Below are 24,854 nucleotides of genomic sequence, written 5' to 3'. Positions count from 1 at the left end.
TTTCCTCCCAAAGTCCAGAAACATGGCTGTTGGAATAATTGATCTCTTTAAGTTGTCCTTGTGAGTGTGAGGATGTGTGTGTGTTGTTATACCATGAATAAGTTGCCCAATGAAGGACTGGAAACCAGTTTAGGGTGTACCCCGCCTTTTAACTAGCGACCACTGGTGATGTAAGCACCACCCTCCACCCCAGCGAGCGATGCACACAATTTGTCCATCTCATTGTGTACTAATACAGGATGTATACCCAAACCTTGCTGTCTGTTGTTTAGCATTGCATATAAATGTTTATCCTTGGCGCCTTGTGCCATCAACCCAATTTACACACTACATAAAAGTAGCAGGGTTTATTTTAAAACCATTATCATAGTCAGTGGTTAGTCTTGTAAATAAACACTACTGGTAATCGTGAATTAAAGTGACATTGACAGTTAATTGACAAAATAGACTTTAATAGCAGGATAATCAATCGTTTGTAACAAAGCTGATCGTTTTTGGCCCTCCAAAATGGTTCTTTGTGATTCTAACAATATAACTTCAAACCATCATTCAAATATGAGTCATAATACAAACCAATGAGAAGAAAACACAGAAGACACTGACTAATAAATGGCAAAATAATATGAAACATTCACACCAACTTTAGAAACCCTTTATAAAACAAGCTGAAACAATGGGTTCATTATACATTTAATTGTGTACATTGTGTACGTAATAGACCATGAAGGTCTAAATAACATGACATAATAGGTTTATGAGAAACAGTTTTCTAACGAAACAATCAGCGATTAAACGTGTGCTGTTACGTATGGGAGGTGTGTTTTAGTAACTAGCACATTCTTTATCTACACAGAAGATTATGCTCATAACTGGCCAACTTTTATAGTCGTGGGTAGGTTTTTTTAGTACAGATTCTCACACACAAGCATACAGACACACATACATTATGCACAGTCTCAAAAAAACAGCTAACAACCAAAGTGCATTATTTTAATAGCTCTGTAAATCAAATGTAAAATAACCATCAGAAATGATTTCTCGATGCCACAAGATATAGAAAATAGGGGCTCCGCTTTTACTTCTGAGGAAACCACCAACTTTACATGTTTTTTGTAAATGTAATGAGTTGTAAGTCTGAGACATTTTCTTTATTCAAAATGTTTCTGAGAGAGTTGTAGGCGAGAAGATTTTCCACTTGCTTCCAGGTCAAAATGCGCAGGAAAATTATACAAATTTCTTTTGTAATCCTGAATCCTACACCACCTAACACTTGTTTGGTTTGCTTGAGGTTGATCAGTCCTTGCAGGAGAAACATATCAAAAACGTTACTTTTCTAGTCCATAAAGCCTTAAAAAACAAAAGATGCTGAAAGTCAGTCTTGGTTAGACCATTTGATTAACCCCAACACACAAATCCTGCCACATGTACGGATATGTAGATGTTTTTAAATGTTTAGATGGGAATCGATTGTTCTCTCCATTGTTTTTTGAAGAAACTCTTGCTGTAGGCAAAAGAAAATTGCCCTTGTCTCATGTTTCTTGAATTTCTTCACATTTTGTTGTGTTATAGCCACAGAGTCCAAAATGCGTTTTGAGGGATTTTATGCAACAGACCAACACAAACACACTTAAAGTGGAAGAGTTGACAAAGGATGGAAAATAAAACATATTACAATCTGAAAAAAATGTCATGCATTTAAGAACCACTTATCACTGTATTTACAGCTTAAATCATCTTGGTTTTGAGGTATATGTATAACTGCGCACATTTGGAACTGAGATTTTTGCTTATTTTTTGTAATAGCTCAATCTCAGTCAGATTGGAAACTGTTAACAGCAAAAATTTTGTCAGAGATTCTGAATTAGATTTAGGTGTGGACTTTAATTAGACCATTCAAACACACAAATAAGCCAAATTTGTGGAGTGAACAACTAATAGATTTTTCTCTCACAAACCTTCAAGGTCTTCACATAAAGACCATCTTTATACTAAAATAACATTTAACTATTTAATAATTAGTAAACCTCTAAAGGCAATTGATGGAATTTAACTTTATTTAGAGGTATCAGAGTAAAGGAGGGTAAATAGAAATACACATCGAATTGTATTTTGTAATATTTGTATTTTGTAATATTTGTACAAAATACAAATATTTGTAAAAAAATTGAAAATGCATAATCTTCGTACCATTGTTCCAAATATGTGCAAATATGTGTTGGTCTATCACATAAAATCTCTGCCAAAATACATGAAGTCAATTTTTAAAATGATCAAAAGTGTAAAAGTTCAAGGGGTGTGAATACTTTTGCACTGCAAATACTTAAAGAGAAAAATACATAATCCAAACATTAAAAAAAAAAATCTGATAAATGTAGTTTCCAACTGCCAAATGTGAGTTTTTCTTGTTACTTGTGATTTATAGAAGACTAAAATGACTACAATGCTAAATACCAGTAATTCTATCAACACATTTATCAATATAAACATAGTAAGTGAATGTTGACATTAATATCCATAATACTTTATGTTTTTATTACCCTACAGCATATTGAAAATAGACCACAACGTCTATGAAGAAATTTAAATAACAGTACAAAACAGACTCTCTACAACCTTGCAAGTTTATATCATAACTCGTGTGGTTCTTTGCCATTTTGCATTGGATAAATCAGAGAAATCATTTTACTGATCCAGACACCTCTTTGGTTCAACAGCTACTTACACTGAGATTTGTTATAAATGTTGTGGAGGGAAGGGATTTGAGCCTGGTTCACACAGCAAGATATTAATGCAAATGTTTGCCCTGATCTTCCACCTTTTGACAATCTTAAAGACTCAGGGTATTGTGGTGGCTCTGAAGATAAAATTATGAGATATTTCTGCATTGTGTGGTGTGCTAAGAGTGATCTAGACTGCTTAGAACTGCATTGACCTCAAATCAGGGATGTTCAACATGTTGGGTTGTCTTGGCCCAGTATTCTAACTTGTGATGTAGGGAGTTCCCCCTGGATAAACAGCCTGTTGAATGTGACATGTAGCCAATCAGAACGCAAGCTGACAGAAACACGGAGGAGAATTCAGAATGCAGAAGACGAAGCTGCCACAGTACACCAGCAAGACAGGCGGAAGTTGGACATGTCCTGTTCCATTGTTTTTTTGTTTTTGTTCTCTGTTAAATGTAATCCATAAACTACTGCCATTGGTTCTTCCCAGTCAGCCATGTTTCACGTTTTGAGGGATTTTCCATCTGACATCTGAATGTTTGTGAGTGAAGTCTGTGTGGCGTGTTTGCCGTCTTCTAGTATGCCACACAATGTAGGTCCAAACCTGTTGTTAAGAGGAGTCTCTGAGATTTGAAAATCTCACCATGTGAACCAGTCATTAAACATACCTAGCTATTCAATAATAGACCCTCCATGTATTCTACTTTTTATTTAATGGAAGAGAACATTCTTTGGTCCACGGACAAAAAATAATTGGAACTCCCCCCCATCCCCCCCAAAAAAAGATAGTAGGTAGTTTGAAAAGTTTTCAATTTGTTCAAAACTCATAGAACTCCAACAACAATGTTTTAAATGTCAAATCAAAGGTGTCATGTGTGTTATTTGACTGTAAAAAAATATATATAAAATGGATAACCATGGAAGTCTGCATCCTTTCCTTCTTTCACATCAACAATACAAAAGCAAGAACCTAAAAAGTAACAGAAGTGGTTATAATTAAAATATACGAATACTCTTTACCTCAGTTCATCAGTGACACAGACTAAGCTCTTTTCGCACCATGCACTTTTTACACTGGACAACGCAACACCAATGGAAGCGGCACAGGCAGTTCTCCTCAAACACCACTGTCTCCTCCCTGTAGCCTCGCTCGCAGCACAGCAAGTCACAGCCGCTGATGTCCATGGCCGTGCTGTTGCACATGCGCCCCCTTGTTCCCAGCGAGCCCGTTTTCCGATTTGCAAGGCAAAAGTCTGGAGACTCGTCAGAGTATATCAGATCCTGCTTGTCCGGCGGCTTTATGTTCTGGCCGACGGGTATCAGGGTCTTCCCATCGTTACCGCCCATCACCTTGGAAGCACCGTTGAAGCGCTCCAGCAGGCGGTCGCCCACTTCTCGGAAATGAGGCATCTTTTTCCAGCACGTGCGCAAGGTGCATGAGCCTGACAGTCCGTGGCACTTGCATTCAGTCCGCATGTGGATTTTCACGGCCTAGTGGGAAAAGGTGTGAAAAGAGAAGTGAGGGACAGGAGCCAGGTGAAAAAAAAAACCCTCAAGAGAGAAAAGCTTGCTTCAGACAAATGACAAATCCACTAAGGAATTTAAAATTTATTATTGTGCTGACATAATATATCACACACAAAGTCATCAGATCACGCAAACACACACACACACACTAGCACACACAAACACTAACTGATAGATAGGTAAGATAAAAGCAGACGCTATTCCAAAGGAATTTTTCCCCACCCCCCTTCCCATCCATGTTGCCTCTGGCCTTCCTACATCTAACAAGCCTTGACAACAGATCATTCACTTATACTGCACATAATTAACCCATCACACACACACACACACACACACGCATACTCACGCACACGCACACACACACACCCACACACACGCACACACACACACACCCACACACGCACACACACACGCACACACACACACACACACGCACGCTTACGGACACGCATGCATGGATGCACACATGGAGCCACACACACACTCACACACATGCACACCTGTCCGTTTAGGCATATACTCACACACTAACTAAAGGGGTAAAGGTGTATGCATGCATGCACACAAACAGAAATGTGAACGCATCGCAGCACGCTTGTTTCTCAGCCTCTGGGAATTAGTGTGCCTTTTTTTAATGCTCAAAATGGTTTGTCACTAATGCTTTAATTGGACCACATCCCAAAAACCTTTGTCTCCTCCTTTCCTCTGTACTTTTCTTTGAAATTAACTTAACTGAATGTGGCTCTTGTGCAACATTTTTTCACAAGAAGACAGAACTGCATTAAAAAAAAAAAAAAAAACTACCATAGCGATAGTTAATTACTTGTGAAATGAAGTTAAATCTCCTTCAGTGACTATGAAAATGGTAAAAAGCTGTTTGCCTCGAAGGCTTAAATGCAAAATATGTGGCACGCTCTTCTTTTTTTGTTTCAGAAATCTGATTCTTGTAAAAATATCAGCTTACGGTACTCCACAAATACAGCTACGGGCTGTCTTTCTCTTTTGCATGTTTGAGGAATGAAGGATGGAATCCAAAGAACAGGCAACGTCTTTGAAACATGTGATCAGCGTTAAACACAGTAGCGGTTACAAAGCACGCCACACTAATAATTAAGCGGAAAAAAGAGAAACTTATCAGCGTGTTTCTTACCAGCCTCCCAGCCTCGTTGTTGTGAAGGTTAATGAGTGTCCTGATATCACTTTTCCCTCTCCTCCTCTTGGCATCCATAAACTTTTTGGACATTTCATAACCAAACTCAACATCATCGCCGCAACCGCCCCACTCCCATTTAACCCCGTCCCCAGATGAGGAAGATGAAGGCGGCCTTGGAGGAGCTTTGTTTCTGGTCGCTTCACATCCACATTGAAGGAGTTCTCCCATGCTGCAGGCTTGGGTCACCGCGTGTGTCACCCCTGCCGCTGTGATGGCATAGACGAATGCTGTCTCCCGGATATCTGCAGAACAGGGCACGAGAGAGCAGGTTAGCAGTTTCTGGTTTATGTGCTAAAAGGCAGCTTATCTGGTAATGCTGCACAACATTAAGAAAACGTGGAATATGCAATGATATTGGCATCTGTCGAAAGGGTAGGTGAGAATGAAATAAAACAAGACCGCTGTTTTGGAATAATGTTAAAAAAATTCAGAAATAGACTTCAGTTTTTCTTGCATTTATGCTTAAAAAATCATCAAGACACTCAAAGTCATTTTTACAAATCGATCTTGTTTTATCTTCATGCTGCACAGTGGCACAGTTGGTAACACTGTTGTTTTGCGGTGAGACAGTCAGGGTTCGAATCTTAGCCTGGGGTTTTTCTGCAGGGTTGTTGGTTTCTCCAAATTCCTCTGCATGGTTGTTGGTCCTGTGTGATGGACACGGTGTTCTAGATAGATGGATCTTAATCATTTAGAATGCAATTAATTTTTTTTATTTCAGTATTTCCATTATATGTGCATATATTCATTACAGCCAAAGCAATATATTTCTTTTTTTTTATTCTACACATTTGCAAATGCTAAATTTATCAGGAATAAAAATATTACATAACACCAATAAAAACATTTTTATCATACAATTGTTCTTTCCTGGCAATGTTGTGACCAATAAATCAGAATCAGATTTATTCACCAGGCTTATACACACAGAAAAGGAATTTGACTGGTTTCACTTTGCTCTGGCTGACAACAGCTGAACAGTTTTTCATTAAACAGTCCCTTACACTTCCCACAAGAAGAAGATCAGCTCCAAAGTTTATTTAAGCGCACTAGGGAAAAGCATACTGCAGGGAATAAAGTGCTGTAGGAAAAGTTGTGAGCAACAGGGATAACCACAGCCTGGAGAGGACTGTGAACCAAAACCTATTCAAGAGTCTAGTAGAGGTCAACAAGGCATGGGCTGCAGCTGGAGTCAGTACTTCAACACCTGCAACACAAGGATGTATCCAAGACATGGGCAACAACTGTTGCATTCCTTGATTTGCACTGTTTATTTTTTAATAATAAAAGTACAGCTTGGAAATCAAGGTCTCATGATGGGAATTTTAGAGCATTTCCTTCTGCTGGCAAGCTTGATGGAGATCACCTTCCAACACAGCTAAAGTACCAATAGCCTCCTGACTACCAGTAGTTCATTTTTGTCCTCTGTAGAGGACATTTCTAAACTTGAATATCTCCCACCCCCTGCATTCTACTGAATTAATTCCTTTTGGTATCTGGAGAGGACATTTAGGGCTTTTCAATGATACCACATGTGAAGGGGTGGGACTTTTGTTCATATCTTTTTCTAATTCATAAACATGACGTTCATCAGTAATAACACATTTTATGGGAAGACACAAAGTAAGTGCATAAAACCTTTTATTACCTTACAAAGACTGTGGGATTTAAAAAAATGGTGATTGAACAATATTGTTTGTTCTGGGAGTCGGGGGGATAGAAGAAGCTAACACATCCACAGGCTGATTGCCTCCATGCCATGCTGTGTTGATGCAGTATTTTACGCAAATGGAGACCCAACCAATTTTAAGTGAATACCTCTCAGCAGACTGACATTTTCTTTGTCTAAATTTAAGTCAGTTTTTATATAATAAGTCTATCCATTATTTGGGTTTGTGTTAATTAAGCTTAAATTAAGCTTAAATGGCAGTCTAATTTATTTGACTTTATTTATTTTTTTTTCAGGGGGGGGGAGTTAACCAAAATAAAGACTGAAATTGTCTTTTATTAATTCATTAAACATTATAAGAAAAAATGATATAATTTTATTAACTTTTAATCTAACAAATCAAGAGCATTCCTTCCACTCCAGTCATTCATGGAACATGATAAAAGCACTTTCCCTTAAAGCCTGGTTCATAGCTAAAGTCTCTAGCATCAATGGATTTGTGGCACTATGAGGACAGCTGTTTCCTTCTAATACACATATATTCACACACTCGTACTTTTAGGAACACCACAACTGGTGGTTTATTTTGAGTGCAGAGCTTAACACTCCCTGCTGAAAGAATGTTCAACTACAACTGCAAATTGATCGTGTGTCTGCCTCAGTGGCTTTAGCATCATCTCCCTCCTCAGCTCAACACGTCATTAGCCACGGTTATTGAAGCTATTGTTATTCTCTTGACAACAAAATACCAGCCATATTTATCTTGCTGTACAGGAAGGTTCCACAGTCCCTCTGCAGTCCGTTTGCAGACAGTTTTACTCGTGATGGAAGGATTTTTAATAGAAAAATGCTATTAAAATTACAATGACAATAATAACAGTAACAGCCAAACCACATAAAGCAAGCAAATGGTTCCCCATAATACCAGATGAAGTCCATCTGAGATGCTTGAATAATATGTTGTTTTGTAATCATCATAAATATACAGGGCTTTTCCCAGAAAATTTACTAAGCACGGTGGAGGAGGCGATAATGTCCAGCATTGGCCAACCTTGAGGAAATTTTTTAAAATGACTCGGTAATTGTGTGCTTTGGAAGACATTATTGACAATAAACACCAACTTCAGTGTCTTGAGGAAGGCAAGCACAAAACAAATACAAGTAAAATAAGAAATATTAATGATTTCGACTTTGGTTAAATGCTAATTCACTAATCAGCGAATACTTAAACGAGCTATATAACGCTGGTGTCACTGAAAAGTAAAATAAACAATATGAAATGTTACCTAACATGGACAATGATATTTGTATGCTTAACTAGATATTCTAAATTCAAGTAGTTATTGTATTATGCCTTCTTGTGTTTTACTTAATCCTACTGTTTTGTAATAATGTCTGCTGCTTGCTGAAGTATTTTGATTTGCTCATTGTGTTTGGTTGTTATGCATCTAAGTAAATGCAGTGATTGTAAGGAATACTCTGATACGTGGCTCTTAGCTTGAAAACAGAAAATTAATCATGAGGTAATTTGCATAACTGTAGAACTTGACAACACGACGGAAGGCAAATCAGCCACTTAATTCAAGATTTCAGAAACAAGGCGAAGAACCAGAAGAAGATCCAGGAATAAAATATTCAAGGCCCCCTGGAGGCCTGGAGTTTGACAACCCTAGTTTAGAATAAGTATTAGCTGAAAATGAATTGCAGCTAATAAACACAAATAGTGCCAATAGACTCCACCATAGAACAATAACTGCCTAGTGTGGAGACAAGTGAATGTCTTTTATTTGTTGGCGATGGAACAGACCAATCGAGCAGTCACCGTCGTCAACAATGCCAGCTTCATATCACATGATTCTGTGAATGAGATTCATTATGAATTACACACACAGACACACAGACACACAGACACACACACACACACCCACACACACACACACACAGAAAGAATTGGCGGCGAGCTATGAAACGTGCACACCCCCTGCATGCCTTGATATCAATAACAGCTGCGGACCATGATACCCTGAGATGTTTCCAGTGTCGACAAATTTGTGTTTGTGCGCACACGCATGTCATTTTGAAAACAGCTATTCTAAGTAAGGCATTTAACCTTTCCAACAGGTCAGCTGCTCCTCTGTTTATCTGGAATTTTTATCTTGCCTTTTATTCTTGTTTGGAGCTGGCTGCAAATTGTAAATCAACGGTTTGTTCCAGCGTAAATATATAACACGTGTGTGGCAAAATGTATACGATTTTGTGTGAGTATTGTGTTTATCCCTTCGTTGCCATTAAACTAAACCCCACCTTGCTGCTATACAGCAAAACAGGGCTGAGACTTTCAGGAGCTGCAAGATACTGAAATCAAGATATGTCATCTCACAAACATCCCAGTGGGTTTACCATCAGAACACAGCTCATTATTAGAACAATATGTTGATAGCAACCCAAGGAGTGTCCACACAGGAAAAAAGTCAGTCCAGATGTCCTTGAGGCGCACTTTAGAAACATTTTAAATAGAAAGTTGTCAATTGAATGTATGTTTTATTTAACACATGCAAATTGTCAGTCATTTTCTCTAATAATTACTCAGGTTTCTTGCGATTTGTTTTTGTCATCTCACTAAAACTGAAAGGAAGGGAAGTACAAAGAACACACAGTGAGTAGACATAAAAAACAAGCAATGGGTGGAAGGACTGAAGAAATAAAGAAGGAAGCGGAAAATAGGCTATCAAAAATCTGATGATTTGAGGCACCCTGTTTCACATTTTCCTTGCAGACATGAATTCCAAACAAATTCTCTGCCATGGTGGGTGTCTGGGCCTGCCTATGTCTGCTTCTAATTCCATGCAGCCCTTCTGCAGCATTTAGCACATATTCATCAAATCATGTTTCAACTTTTTAGGCAACAACATAAGGATCATTAGGAGTGAAAAAATGATCACTGAGAAGGAAGAAAAAAGAGAGTATAAACAGCAGCAAGAATTATGATCATCTCTGACAAAGAAAGATATTCAAGATATGGAATTGACTCTAACAACCTAAAGACTGCAATATCCGGAGTTTTGTTCAAAGTATTTCTACTTTGCAATCGTTGCTACGTTTCTGTTTCTGAGTTTTATTTTGGAACGTTTAGTGTCAGACAGGGTGGTCAGTAGTAGAAGCAAGCCCCCGGGGGCCTGTATTCTCACTGTTTCTCTTCACTCAATACATCCGAGACTTTCAGCACAAGGCAGAGTCTTGAAATCTGCAGAAGTGAGGAAGAACAGAGCTGTGTTGTCCAGCTTAACAAACTACTTTGTAGCATGGTTTGTGAACAATGACCTCAGCATAAACATGAGCTGGCTAAAAGGAAATAATAATCAGAATATTATCTAAGGAGAAGTGGTGCAGCTGGATTACAGATATGTAGTTGTTCACATGGTCCGCAGATTGGCCTGGAAATACAACCCTTATGTTGTTTACCAGCAAAGACAGAGGAGATTCTAGTTGTTAAGGAGGTTTAGGTCATTGCACGTTTTCAGTAAATCCCTTTTTAGAGAGAGCAGATTTCTTTGATACCTTTTTTGGTGCAACAATATCAAAGCTACATTAAAAAAAAATCTTTAATATTATGGGAATGAAACAGAAAGAGAAACGGGATGAAAGAATAACCTTCCTCTATGTTCTATGATGATCACATGGTCACTGTACAAAAAACTGAGTGACAGATGGAGTTTCTTCGACAGTGGAACCTTCAGTTCCACTGCAATAGTAACAAACAAGGGTCCTTCCACACATAATACATTTCGATGAAGGAGAGTTAAAAAAATTGCTACCCTAACAGAGCAACACATCAGAAAATCTCACATGATATACATTGATAGTGCTGGATTACATAGGAATATCAAAGTGAAAAGGGCTGTGCAGTCATGTTTAGATTCAGATTTTTATTTGTTAAAGAAATGCATAAACAAACAAGGCAGCACATTATTTCACTGCCTTAGTTTAGCTTACAACATAAAATATTTATTAAATAAATTGACATTTGTGGTTGAAATGTGACAAAATGAGAAAATACGTTTGGATGGCAGAGTATTTTCACTTTATGAAATAGAATTGCCATCACACTATATAGTACAAAATATTGTAAAAAAAAAAATAATAATAATAATTCCACAGTTTACATTTACATCCTCTCTCTGTGACTGGCCTAGAGCCCCAAATATATGCTTATCTTTGCCTTTTTCAGTAGAACAAATAAGAAAAATGCAAATCATTATTTCCGGTTTAGGTGTGCAAATTCTGTATTCACACAAAGAAAGATGTTTTTAAATGACAAAGAGGTCTAATGTTCTAGAAATCATAATTTCTAACTTTATTTTCTAACTTTAGATCTGCCTGCAAGTTCAATGCATCTTGTGTGCTGAACTTCCACTCTGTTTGACTTTGTCTTTCTCAGACTGTAATTAGTGCTCTATATGAGAGCTGATATCTGATTTAGCTCAGGATATCACCTCTGACACATGATGGCAATGGTAAAAACTTAAATCCTACCAAAGTGGTCACAGTTTGCGTCGCTGGTTATTTTTCCAGACTGCAAAACAACCAAGCACAGCAGAATTAACTCTGAAAAGTCAAGTGGTGTTTACTTCTTTGAAAATTATCTTAACATCTACTGATTATAGATGTGAAATCCTTGACATGATTATATCTGTGCAACCACTGTACAGTCCCAGGAAATTTTTTTTATTTATTTTGCAACAGACTCTCACACAGTCTATCGTGATGTTCAAAGAAGAACCACAGCATCCCTTATGTGATTACCAGCATCATTTTATGCTGGCTCATTCACGCCGCAAGTCAAGTCTTCATCTGGATGTTTATCTTATCAGCCGAGATCAAAGAAAAGACAAAAAAAAGGATTTTTTTTCCTGAAAGGTTCATGTCCAGAAAAAATAAATTCTTGATTTAGATGCAAAATGAGGTCTTGTGTCTACCTGTTCGCTCATTCTTCTACACATTTCCTGCAATACAGGTGTGAAATTGTCCTAAGCAATGTTGTGAAATCACCTAAAACCCTTATTATGTACGCATACACAACTCCAGACCTCACACGTTTCAACCCCGTACACTTAACTTCTCCCTGCCAGCTTTTGCGCAAGTTAAAAAGTAAACATTTGCATCTTGGCACATGAGTGTGCAATGGCTCTTCTTAATTCCACTACAGTTGGTAATGTGATCCGTCCGTTATCAGCGTGATCATCACAAACGTCACAAGGAATGAAATGCGCACAGATAGTCATGCTGGTTGCACAATTATCACTTCATTATCACTCCAATCTCATCACTCCATTAACACTGTATGGTTGTTTCAGTCTTATAAATATGCTATAACACAAAAGTCACATTACTTAGTAATGTGTAACAAAAAAAAAACATGTTTCTGGAGAAGGTTATCTAATACACACTCAGACATAACAACTAATGCAAAGTTTATGTTTATGCAAAGTTTGGTTTCCAACTGAATAGAGTTAGATTTTTATCAAACTATCACACAAAAAAGTTATATTTTTCCAAACATCTTTTGCAAGGCAGAACTAAAATATAAACTTTAGCTCTTATAGGCAATTTTTATAGATAAGTCCATAAAAACAACAAAAATACAAGCATATACATGTTGCTTGATGATCAATAAAGTTTGGGACTTGTACTAGACTCAATTCTTAATACCTGTTGTTGATCTTCTTTCTGCTATAATGCCCGCTGCAGCTCCTCGTAGCCAATATTTAATCAAATTTACGTGTACACTATTTGCAAAATGGCATTATAGATAGCAGTTAGGAGAAATATATTTCCTTTAACCAAAGCGTTTTTCAAATGTAATAATGTTGTTCAAAATGAAAGACTGTATTGGCTACTGCAGCTTCCTGTCTTTCTGTGTCACATAACCTATTCTCCACTCTGGAGCCCATAGATATATTTTATCCATGTATGGGAAACAATAGTAATTTATATCTGATGGAGTTCAAAGAAAAGCAGTCAATACATGCAGTTTGGCTTGATTTTTCAACTAAATGATATTTGGCATCTATGTGATTAACAATCCAAAGTGAACATAACATTAACATAACATAAAAAGTTATCATTGGCAAAAACTGCAAGGATTTTTGTTTCTTTTTAAAAAAAAAATAGAATAGTTTTAATATAGAAGTCCATTTTGGTCTGCGTCCCTCTTGGACCAGCCATTACTTTCAACTTCCAGAGTCAACAAATTTGGATTTATACTAAATAAAGAGACCAAAATTATTAACTACTTCTATTAAAGCTACTGATTTTCCAGGCATTTACACAAAACTGGCTTTAAAGAAGCATCAGACCGGGACTAGGTGTTAGCAAAAACTGACACAGACTGATTAAAAAAAACAAAAAAAACAACAACCTCCTTATCAGGACATTGCTAACCACACCCATATGTGAAAACAACATAATGACTTCAGCTTCCTTTGTCTAAAGCTAAACTACAGGATTTCCTAATCTTTCTTAGAAGATGCATCATATAGAAGCTACACAATTTAAATTGGAAAAGCATTTAGAGTGTAAAACTCCTGCAATGAAATTCTAGCAAATTATCAATTTGTCTTAAGACAAAACAACTCAGAGTGTGGTATTTTTGTCAAAAAGAATCAAGTGGTTAACATATTTCAACACCTCATGGATACAAAAAAATGCACAAAAATCTGAAAAGTGTGTCACAACATAGCCAGCAGAAGTGTCGTACCAGCATATCAGAGCAAAATCTGTAAAAAGATGTCAATGAGGTTAAGTAAACCACTTAGAACGAATAAATACAGAGGCGCTTTTTATTTTGACATTTATTGGTACCAGCCTATGATAAACAACCATCAAGGGCAAATCCAGGTAATTGAGGACAAACGCTTCAAAACAGAAGAGAGCTTTGGCTTCCTTTATAGACAGGCAGGAATTTATGATTAATTGTCTTCAACTGGTAGATTCTTGCCCCCTTTCCCCTTCTCGTCTTCAGTCTCTTTCTCAGTGTATCTTTGAATCTATCACTCCTCCATTCTTTCTATTTCATAAATACTAACAATAATGGTGCTGCAGTAGCCATAGTAGACAGAGAAACAATAATTTAAACCAACTAAATTAATTTTTTTTTTTTTGTTGTTTGTTTGTTTTTACCAGAAAGGTAGTGAAAATATTTACTTTCTTTTTAGAAAAATGCATTTATTTTCTTGTTAAGTAACAAATTAAAGGTTTCCAAAAGAACAAATGATAAGATTTTGACAGCTGACAGATATGGTTTTGACTGGTTTAATATAGCATGTGAAATGAATTAGAAAAAAGCCACCTTTGTAACATCAAGGAACGATAAGAACAAAATGGGTTTTGTGACATGTTTGGCACATTTTTGGCAGTCTAAATTAATATTAAATTCCACGTTTGCTAACTCAACACAACGATCACAAGGTCGTCTGTAATCTCAGTTAAACACGAGACACGCAGCTCTCGAAGAATCCAATCACACGACAGAAAAACCAACGCAGTAATTGCCAAGGACCCAGCGGTGACCCAGCGTCAGTTATATTAGAGACTTCAAAGAGCCGGAGCACGATGTTAAGAGATCCTAAAGGAGATGATAGGAAAAAGCAATCTTAGGTAATCTTTTCAAGCGTGCCCAATCTGATGAAGAGGAGATTCAGTCAAGTGTGAATATGTCTGGTCAGAAATACAACAGCTGCCCTTGTCTGTTGGAGTACTGTCAGAAAAGGACCTGACCTCAAGCGGATGGACACTGAAATCTCAAGGTACTGGTGAATAAAAACCGAAGGAAAAAATGAATAAAGTTGTGTTGACGTTATGCATTTTCACTGTCCAGTAAATTTCTGGCCTAAATTAAACTGCTTAATGCAATATATTTAAAGCTGTATTGGTCAAACAGGGATCCCCTGTTGCAAAAGCTACATCACCCTCTCCTTCCATTACAGCTTATGCTCATATCAGACCTTACTACATTGTAAAAAAAAAAAAAAAAAAACCTCCCAGATGTACTCTGCAGTGTCACTGTGGTACAAGTGCTTTTATCTTTTATAGACTAGGATATCAACTCCCGGGAGGTAATCATAGATTGATTAGGAATTGGTATTGCAATTCATATGCCTTTACATCACCAAGAGCTTGATAGTCGTGCATTGAACTATTTTTGGTGATAGGTTTTCGTTGTAGATTGAGAATGCAGTCAGGGATGGAAAGACTGGGATGTCTTGCACAAGTAAATCGTTACCAATCATTAAAAGGCCACAACTACGCTAATCAGATTTACTTAAACCTACAATTATGCTTGATCTACTCTCAGCAGACTGATAATTATTTTCAGAAGCCGGCATTTCTTCTGTGGTGGGCTGTTATAGCTAAAGCACAAGTGGAGTAAGGATTTTCTTTCTGCATGGAGCTAACTTTACAGGTGAAAAAGACACACTTGCAGACCTTTCAGTGATCCCTTCAAAATGTCATTCTTCAGCCCCGATTGTTTCGATTCCAGACATGTTGCTTGATGGGAAATAATCCACTATTCGAAGGAATAATCCAGTTTCCCTTTGGGTGCAGAAGAGCAATCTTAAGCCAAATATTAAACTTTGTCTGATTAAAAGTGCAACCACAAATAGTTCAACAATTAGTCATGTCTGGAAATGCCTGAGCATTGCAATCACATGTGTGATTGCTGTAACAAGCACAAAAGGAAGAATGTATCAACACTGCTAACTAATTCCTTTAAAAATTTATACAGCTCACTAAACTTCAACAAACCACTTTACGGGATCTGCTGCAATAACACTGTAAGTAGCTAATGTAATCAATCATACAGCAATACTGCCCAGAATAAGGTGGACTCAGAAACCTCCCATGTATACACAGGAAAATTCTGCGTATTGTGACAACCTTAAGGATTCCTTCAAATGACGACATGATACCTGTGATGGCAGCTTTATGTTAGAATTGGCAAGTGACATACTGGGAGTGCTGCTGCATCATGATTGCCATCACTCTGAAATTAGGTTTTTTGCAACATGGAAACTGTCACTGAGGTCGTAGGACTGTCTTCATCTGGAGTGAACGGGAGTCTTGCCAAAAGCAAATGACAAAAAATGAATCCTCTAGTTCAAAGCAGTTCATAACCTGGTCTCCATTTCAAAATGTTTTAGAAACATGTTTCCCTGACTTTCTTTGTGCTTCCCACCTTCTTACCCAGATGCTGTTTGCCAGGATCTGACATTTTTCAGAAGTGGGATACATAACGTTCAACAATTTTTCAAACCCTCGGACGAAGACAAAAGATTTGCAAGGGACGTCTAAATACAGATTCCACATTTTGTTTACCATAAGATTAATAGAAATGTAGTGCAGGTGCCCAAAATGTTTTCAAACAGCAGGGATTTTGCCTGAAGTGTAAAAACGAAATCACTTCTTTATAAAACTGCAAGTGAAACTAATGAAACCGCTAATTGGTGTAAACATTTCACAGATACTACCGTTGAACACATCAAACAAAACGAAACGCAAAACTGTTTTTCATCATGTAATCAAATGAGACACTCCCTCTTCACTCACCTTGCTGTAGTACTTTGCCAAAGTATTTGTTGTGGCTTGTGCAATTCCACCTGCGGTACCTGAACTGGTACTGGCACTCTCTGACGCCCAGCCTCGCTCCTTTGGCCACCTCGCTGACGATTTCTGGTTGAGTCTGGCACAACTCGGCCTGCTTCCCTGCCAGGCGCTTCGCCTTCCTGCATATGCTGTTGGGGTCCATGACCAAGGGGCTTCCCACTGCCCTGCAAAAGTTGTAACCATGTTAGGAAAAAAAAAAAAAAACGTTGATCTCTGAGCAAGATATACAACAACATTCTCATAGTTCTTTTGAGATAGGAATCAATCAGTAGCCGCCACAAACCCACACTAATTAAGTTTTCTTTTTTTTTTTCCTCCAGAGCCTGTCAGCTCCATGCACCGCATCTCGGCTGTGGCTACAATGGAGCTCTTGAATGAGAACGTGGGAGACAACAGCACACAGTTTCCCAGAAGCATCTCTGCTTTGATATCAGATAATATTTTTTGCTGTTTGATTGCATGTGGAAGAACTGTGTGGTCCTTAGAAAGTTGCAAGTCACATAGTTGGACACCTCTCAACAGAAGGGCCGTATTAATGCTGCTTAAGTGGGTTCTGGCAAACCAGAAGGCAGGCATTTTAGATTTCCAGACGACAGAGAATTTTGAGTCGTTGTTCTGGCAGTTAGGAGCTCTACCACTTGAACCACACATATCCACTAACTCACCCCACTTTTAAAACGTTCGTAGCTCAGGCCTTCTCAATCAAAAGTATACATACTTTATCACGGATGCAAAAAAAAAAATCTCGTGTAGCAAAAATAAATAGAGTTGACTTCATGTAGAGTAAATATTTGAAATGTTAACACATATATAGATTCATCATTGTATAAATACCTCTCCAGACCTCCTAGAAAGCTATGACAGATGAGTGTATATAATATAGATAAATAGTTTATCCTAACTCTTAATGGGGAAAAGAGGCTTGGATTAAATATTTCAAAATACTGCCAGGATCTGGGGCATCATTTTTGGCATAAAAAAAGAGGAGAATCCTGACTGCTTAGTGCATGCAAAACAACTTTTCTCACAGCATCTCATCTTACTTCATGTCACACAATTTTAATTCTTTCACCTGAGTAAGCATCATCAAAACCTTCATCACTCAAAGCAGGCAGGGGAAGAGAAAGTGAGGGTAAAAAATAGCTCTACCTCACAGTTTTTCATTCAGCCTTGTCCTTGTTAATCGCACCTCCTGATATCATTCATCTGCCTTGAGAGTTTGTTTTAAGAAGCAGAGCAAACACTCTCGCCAGTCCTCTCCCCTGGCGGTCTCATGCTCGGCGAGACGTGTGTACACGCAGACACACATGCACACAGTTGCACGTTTCCAACAAATAATACGACAAGCTGACATGTCAGGGGGATGACAGAATGAAAACACCTTCCGTAGAAAAGCTTGGGCTAGCCTTGTTTTCATGCAGTCATGTTGAGAAAAAAGCAGGCATGGAGATCGACTGATCAAATACACTCCCTTGCTGAAATATTCTTACCCCTTGAGATTGTTCACGTCTTGTCATATAATAACATTAGCCCCAGTGGATTTTATTTGAATGTTATGTAATAGAAAAACACAAAGTTGCACCTTAATGGATGTTGGAAGGAAAGTTTATAGATATATACTGCTCAAAAAAATAAAGGGAACATTTCACTTTAATTTTGTGTGTGGCTCCAAATCCAGGCCTCCATTGGTTAATAAATTTGATTTCCATTGATGATTTTTGTGTGATTTTGTTGTCAGCACATTCAACTTTGTACAGAACAAAGTATTCAATGAGAATATTTCATTCATTCAGATCTAGGATGTGTTATTTGAGTGTTCCCTTTATTTTTTTGAGCAGTGTGTGTATATATATATATATATATATATATATATATATATATATATATATATATATATATATATATATATATATATATATAAAAACATAATGATGTTTTTTTACAGATGGAGCTAAATATCGGGGAATCCTTTCATAAAAACCTGTTAGAGGCTGCATAGCACCACTTCGGAGTGAGGAGGAAGTTCACCTTCAAGCCCCAATTAAAGAGCCAGAGCTATAGAGGAATGGTGTAAAACAAAACATATTCATCTGCTACAATGACTCAGGCAAAGTTTGATAAACCTTTATCAAACTGGGATTCTATGGATAGTTTGAAAATGAACACTCATGTGTACTCGTGTATCCAATTTGTCTGGAACTTCAGCTCTTTGGCAAAGTAGAATGTACAAAAATTCAGTCTACCAATGCACAAAGGTGAAACCAACAAAGTCCCAATGGACCTGCAGCATTACTAACAGGAACAGTTTGTTCACTGTGATATAAGGTCTTTATTTACAAAACTTTAAGTTACCACTTTGCAACAGAAAAAGAAGTGAATACGTTTGCAAGACACTGCACAGTAAAAACAATGTGACAGATAAAGTAAAAATTACTAGTAGCAGACGACTTAGTAATTCTTATAGTTCAAACGTCCTGATTTTAGAGTAAAAATAATCAGCTAAACATATACTGTCTACACAGACAAGCCGCACACACCAGGAACACCCACCATTTCAATCCTCCTGGGTTTATTGAGTGTGTTGACAATATTTCTATGGAAACAGAACAATAGCGTTATCCTCATACAGGCAATTAAGTCACACAGACAGTCAGTGGGTGTTAATTAGCAGGTAGACCCACAATATTTAGTAACACACACTCCCTCTATAACCGCTTATTACTTAACAACTATTCTGAGCCTGTGTGCCCCGTGTGTGTGTGTGCGTGTGTGTGTGTGTGTGTGTGTGCGTTGGTATATATATGTGTGTGTGTGTGTGTGTGTGTGTGTGTGTGTGTGTGTGTGTGTGCGTGTGCGTGTGTGTGTGTGTGTGTGAGAGAGAGAGAGAGAGAGGAGAGAGATAATAAGAAACAAACTCAGACAAAGGTAAAATTAATGTCAAGTGATTTTCCAGTAAAGTGTTTTGTTTGGCTTGTTCCTTTCAAGCTTGTGTTTATTTGCTGGAAGCAATGATTAAAGGCCGACTGTAGAACATCAACATTTTACAGTGGGAGGTGTATTAGCTGTGAAAGTAGTGAAATTGCTGTATAGTTTTCTATTTTCATTCCAGCTCTGCTCTAAAACTGGAGTGACATGTGATTTCTCACTGTAAGTTCCTTTCACACTTCACCTCACATCAAAAAGTGTTTTTCACATTTCATAACACATCATGTGATCAGGTAAAGTGAAATGCTAAACTCATCCTGATGGCTATCTTCAGTTAAAAATATGTGATGAATTTAAGAAAGAGTAAGTCCAGCATGCATAATCCAAACAACCAAGGTGCCACTAAATAGAAATCAGACAAAACAAGCACTACAACTGAGAGTTTAGGTTTTCCTAAACAGTATACTTATTGTTTTTGGTGGATTGTTGCTCAAAAAGCAGTTTGTTCAGTTAGCAATACATTTAAACCCATCAGAACTCAAGAGTCCAAAATGGAAACTGCAGACGATGAGATGATGTTTTAACATATAGCAAAAAATGAGATGTCTTGTTTTAGTCATTCGGATGAGAAACATGATCAGGCACACACCACTGGCATGTGGCCAGTGATAAAAGTGTTCAAACTTTATATTATCTTAAATAATATCTATATATGGTGGTGCAGTTGGTTGTCCTGTTGCCTTGCAGCAGGAAGGTTTTGGGTTCAAATCTTTCTGCAAGGAATTTGCATGTTCTCCCTGCATGTTCTCTTCAGATATTCTGACCTCCACAGTCCAACAACATGACTATTAGGTCAGTTGTTCTCTCCATATCGCCCTTAGGTGTGTGTGCATGCATGATTGTTAGTCCTGTGATGTACTGCCGACCTGTCCAGGGTGTCCGTCTGCTCGATAACCTCCTCAGGGGGAAAAGGCACCAGTTCCCCCACTAACCTCACAAGACAAGCGGGTGGATTAGATGTCAATTCAAGCTGTCATCTATGAGATGCAACATCTGTTCACCACAGTGACTTTACCTTTGACTTGAGTAAATAAATACCTCAGGTGAACAAACTGAATGTCGTATTGCCATGCAAAGTGTGCATTTATGAAAATTGGAAATAACCCACAATTTCTCTAACCAGTCATTTGCAATCATATGAATGTGGTCACTGTGATAATAATGACATATACCACAGTCTTATTCTGTATTAAATTAAAAACTAAACATTCTGAATCAGCATTTTTTTTTAAACATGAAATGACATTGTCACACATACAAAGGTGATCATGTAGTTAGTCAGACAATGACACATTTAGACATGCATGTGGAATTAACAGTTTATGCATGTTTAATTTCAGATTTTCCTAACCACGGTGGGACAGACTGAGAGCGGATGTAGCGCGGGGGCCATAAAATTACCCCGTCTGCCTTCGGATAAAGGTTTCTGCCACATTTCCGCTGGATACTGGGTGTGCATACCACACACATTGGACTTCCTTAGAAGTTTGGGCGCATAATGGGCATGATGAGAATTGAAGAGCTGGATTGCTGTGGTGAACTCAGGTGGAAAAGTACACCACTGGAAAAAAAAGACCAAAAAGAAGGTGATTGGATAGGATGATGGGATCAACTTCCTGTAAATTCTCGAGCCTTTTGTGCCCTTGTTTGGAGAGAAAAACATTCAAGTGTTCCACCTTAAAAGGTATAGTGTGGAGATACAGTATTTAAGGCTGCAACAAGCAGATATTGTGATTGAAAAGAAGAGCAGTTAAAAAATGTATATAAAATCCCAGTAAACAAAAATGTATACATGCAAGTCTCTACTTTAGCTACTGAATTGTTCTGTGGCTGTTTTCAAATGTAAAAATGAGAAAACTGTTGAGTTCAGTGGACCAGAGTAATATGTTCACTTTCTGCTTGGCAGTAATCTGATCCTCTCTCACATACTCTCTCAGTCATTTGGAATACAGCTACTGAGCAGATAACCAAAGGAGGATGTTCTGTGGTTGATAATATCATCGGTTTGAGGAAACAGTGTCTCGCATGAACAGTTTTTTGTGATGATAAAGACTCAGTAGAGGAACTGCATAGCAGTAAGAGATAAAACAAGCTGGAGAATCAAACAGACTCAAATCACTGATGGCATTTTGCAGTCCTCTAGAACAAGATCTAAAGCTGGCATTGCCTACATCAGACTAAGGTGCTTTGCGTTGGGCTGTAATTATTTGGATGCCATGGAAGATATCTTAAATTAATTAACATATCATGTTTAATTGTAGCCTTGACTGTAGGCTTAGGACAACAACAACAGGTTTAGCCTTTCAATAACGATCTGTAAAATTAGAAAGGTAAATGAGGTTTTAAATACAGATACAGATTAAGAAATGGATACCCTATTAATAATTTTCAGGCTCCAGTTAGGGGTCACAAAGAGATTAAACCACAGCATTCGCATTATCTTGGGTTTCATTAAAGATATCAGGGCACTGTAGTCATTGAGCTGTACTGTATGAGGTCCTTCTTTTTTCACGCACAAACGAGTGAGTTTCATCCCTCCTTAATCCCTCAGATATGCCGGAGATGAAGATAGTCATGACAAATGTGTGTCTTAACCACCAGAATGAACAGAGGAGATGGTCAGAGGAAAACAAAGAGCCTTAAGATGGAAAATTAACTTCATCTTTATGTACAAATATATAAAAAAAATTCAAGGTGCGGTGCGCCAAATACTATGCAATTTTAACATAATAAAGAGAGTATTATCAAGTTGCTATTGACAGACACCAGCTGGTGTAAATTGGGCCAATAAAAGGACATGTTTTGGAAATGTACATAGCTTTCAAGCCTATGATAGGATAAAGTTGAGAAGAAATTTCCGTAGCAACTATCTTCTTGTTTATCTTAAAAGGTACATTTCATGTTGGGTTACATGATAATCAAAAACCTCAGCTTGGTAGTAAAATATGGAAGAATGTGGTCTTGTATAAAAAATAATAATATTCATAAACAACATCTGGAAAAAGCTTCCCATATTGAAATAGTAATATTCATTATGGAGAAGTCTTAATTTGATCTAAGTTGTTCCTAACCCGCCTCAAACCTCCCAGAATCGAAACACCTTTTAATTCTATTTTAAAATAAAGATTTGAAGATAAAATAAAGATTTCAAAAAACTTCCAAGACTTACTAATGTTTTCAAGTGTAGAATTATTCAGCTCAGTTTGTCTTAGTTTAGTGTTTCACATTTTTTAGCTATATCTGTTTCAAATCTGATGCCAACTTCAATCCGCTGTATCTACTTTTTCACTCTATCAACAACTTTACCTGTGGATTAGTCAAATGCTGCCACAAAATAAAATAAAGTGACATGAGCTCCATTAATTGTTTGTTGAAAAAGTTAATGAGAAAGCCTACACCTACAAATATAGTCTTATTTCAATATGTGAATAATATATGCAGTTATTAGATAATATGAAGCAACAAATATGGATTGCATGAAAGTCTTTTTTCTGACTAATCGTTATTTTCACTTAAAGTGAAAGTGTCCCCAGGAAATTTGGAATATATTCTGTGTCTTCACGAATCATTTGCAGTTCTCCAGCCGAAAACAAAGCCCCTACTATCAGACATCTTTTACTGTATAGATAAAGATGAGCAGGGATGATAATAATGAAATTGGTTGTAGAAAACAAAGTTTCAATGCTTACAGTTTGAAAAGCCCCCACAGAGAATAACAATTTAGAGTAACATGCAGGAGAGCAGCAAGACAAAGGCAATTTCTCATGAGAAAAACATTTGTTCTGCTTTAACAGCAGTGGCACACCCACTGCTTGAGCTGCCAAAAGACACACATCAAACTTGGAGTATGGATATTTTCAGACAAACACGAGAGGTTAAAAAGTTGCACGGATGAGCTCAAAACTACCGAGAGATTACAGAAGGAAAGACTGTAAAATGACAGTCTTTCCTGATAGAGGAGTAGCCTTCAATTACTCATAAAACTACAGCATCACCGAAATAAATGTAGCCTATAGCAACTGGATGGGGGACACAACACTATCATTTTCCAATTAACAAGCACATGTGACATCACCTTGTGTCTATGGGCAAGCTGTGATGTGCTGTGATGTGCCTAGGCCTGAAAAGGAAGGTGCTACCTCCTTATTCAGTTGTCTGGGTTGCCAGACAATACTCAAACTGACAAGCATCTCTGAGTAATTGTTAGATTTCTTGCTACTAAACATCTAGAAAGACACACTTCATGCTAATGGTCAAACCTCTTTCTTCCCAGAAAGAAGATGACTTAAAATCTTGGTATTTATTGAGTGATCCAGGTTAAAAGCAACAGACTTCTTTAGGTCATCATTAACTAACAATCTGAGCTGAGTTCCACTCCCTCTAAGTTTGCATTTTTACCAAATTTTTACCAAATTAAGATATTATTTACTCACATTTGCACACTTATTTTACTTTGAGTAGATTATATAAAAAGTCGGTTTAATTTTATAGCTGCATAAGTACAAGGTGAATAACAAGGCAAATGAACAAAATGAAAAACGAACAAAATAATTAAATGATTTCAAAGCAGAAGCTTTGAGAACAGACAATACTAAATACTGTGCTAAAACAAAAAACATAGAAGATTATATCATGTTATACCATTAAAAAAAGTGGTTCTCTACCTGAACTTAGCAAAAACTTAGCACCAATTTATTGATGATAAAGTTCAAATTTGGAGAAAAGAAAAAAAAGGATGCTAAGAAAGTTTTAGCATACATAGGTTCAGTGGAAAATACTTTAGGACTAAGCATCTTATAAATTGTCTTTTGTCGCAGGTGTGTTGGAACAGCTGGAGCACAAGCTAACGGATAATCTTTGTAGCTGGTTAATGGGGCCTGACTATCTGCTGACATGGTTTCAACATTGCAGAACTCTGTTTCAAATTCAGATGGCCTTCTTTCCAAAACTGCAAACTTTTTATTGCATGTACCACCATCTCTAAAGCAGGATAAACAAAACATATGACGCACCAAGCATGTAAAAACAAGAAGGCTAAGATACATGCTAAAGCCTGCAGGTCCAAGCTGGACAG

General features: G+C 37.4%; 1 protein-coding gene across 1 annotated transcript in view; it reads right to left on the bottom strand.

The window, feature by feature from the left end:
• Positions 1-431: 431 nt before the first annotated feature.
• Positions 432-24,854, bottom strand: part of wnt6b (wingless-type MMTV integration site family, member 6b) — a 32,042-nt gene continuing 7,619 nt past the window's right edge. Inside the window, exons 2-4 of the mRNA XM_014986001.2 lie at positions 16,739-16,959; positions 5,401-5,705; positions 432-4,214 (exon numbers count right to left, since the gene is read on the bottom strand). Coding sequence (XP_014841487.1) covers positions 3,753-4,214; positions 5,401-5,705; positions 16,739-16,959 — 988 coding nt within the window. The 3' untranslated portion in view covers positions 432-3,752. The remainder of the gene's footprint in view (positions 4,215-5,400; positions 5,706-16,738; positions 16,960-24,854) is intronic.

Source organism: Poecilia mexicana, unplaced genomic scaffold, assembly GCF_051168715.1.
Source record: "Poecilia mexicana isolate PSO_F unplaced genomic scaffold, ASM5116871v1 scaffold_2, whole genome shotgun sequence".
NCBI lineage: Eukaryota > Metazoa > Chordata > Actinopteri > Cyprinodontiformes > Poeciliidae > Poecilia > Poecilia mexicana.
This window is presented reverse-complemented; position numbering and strand designations above follow the sequence as displayed.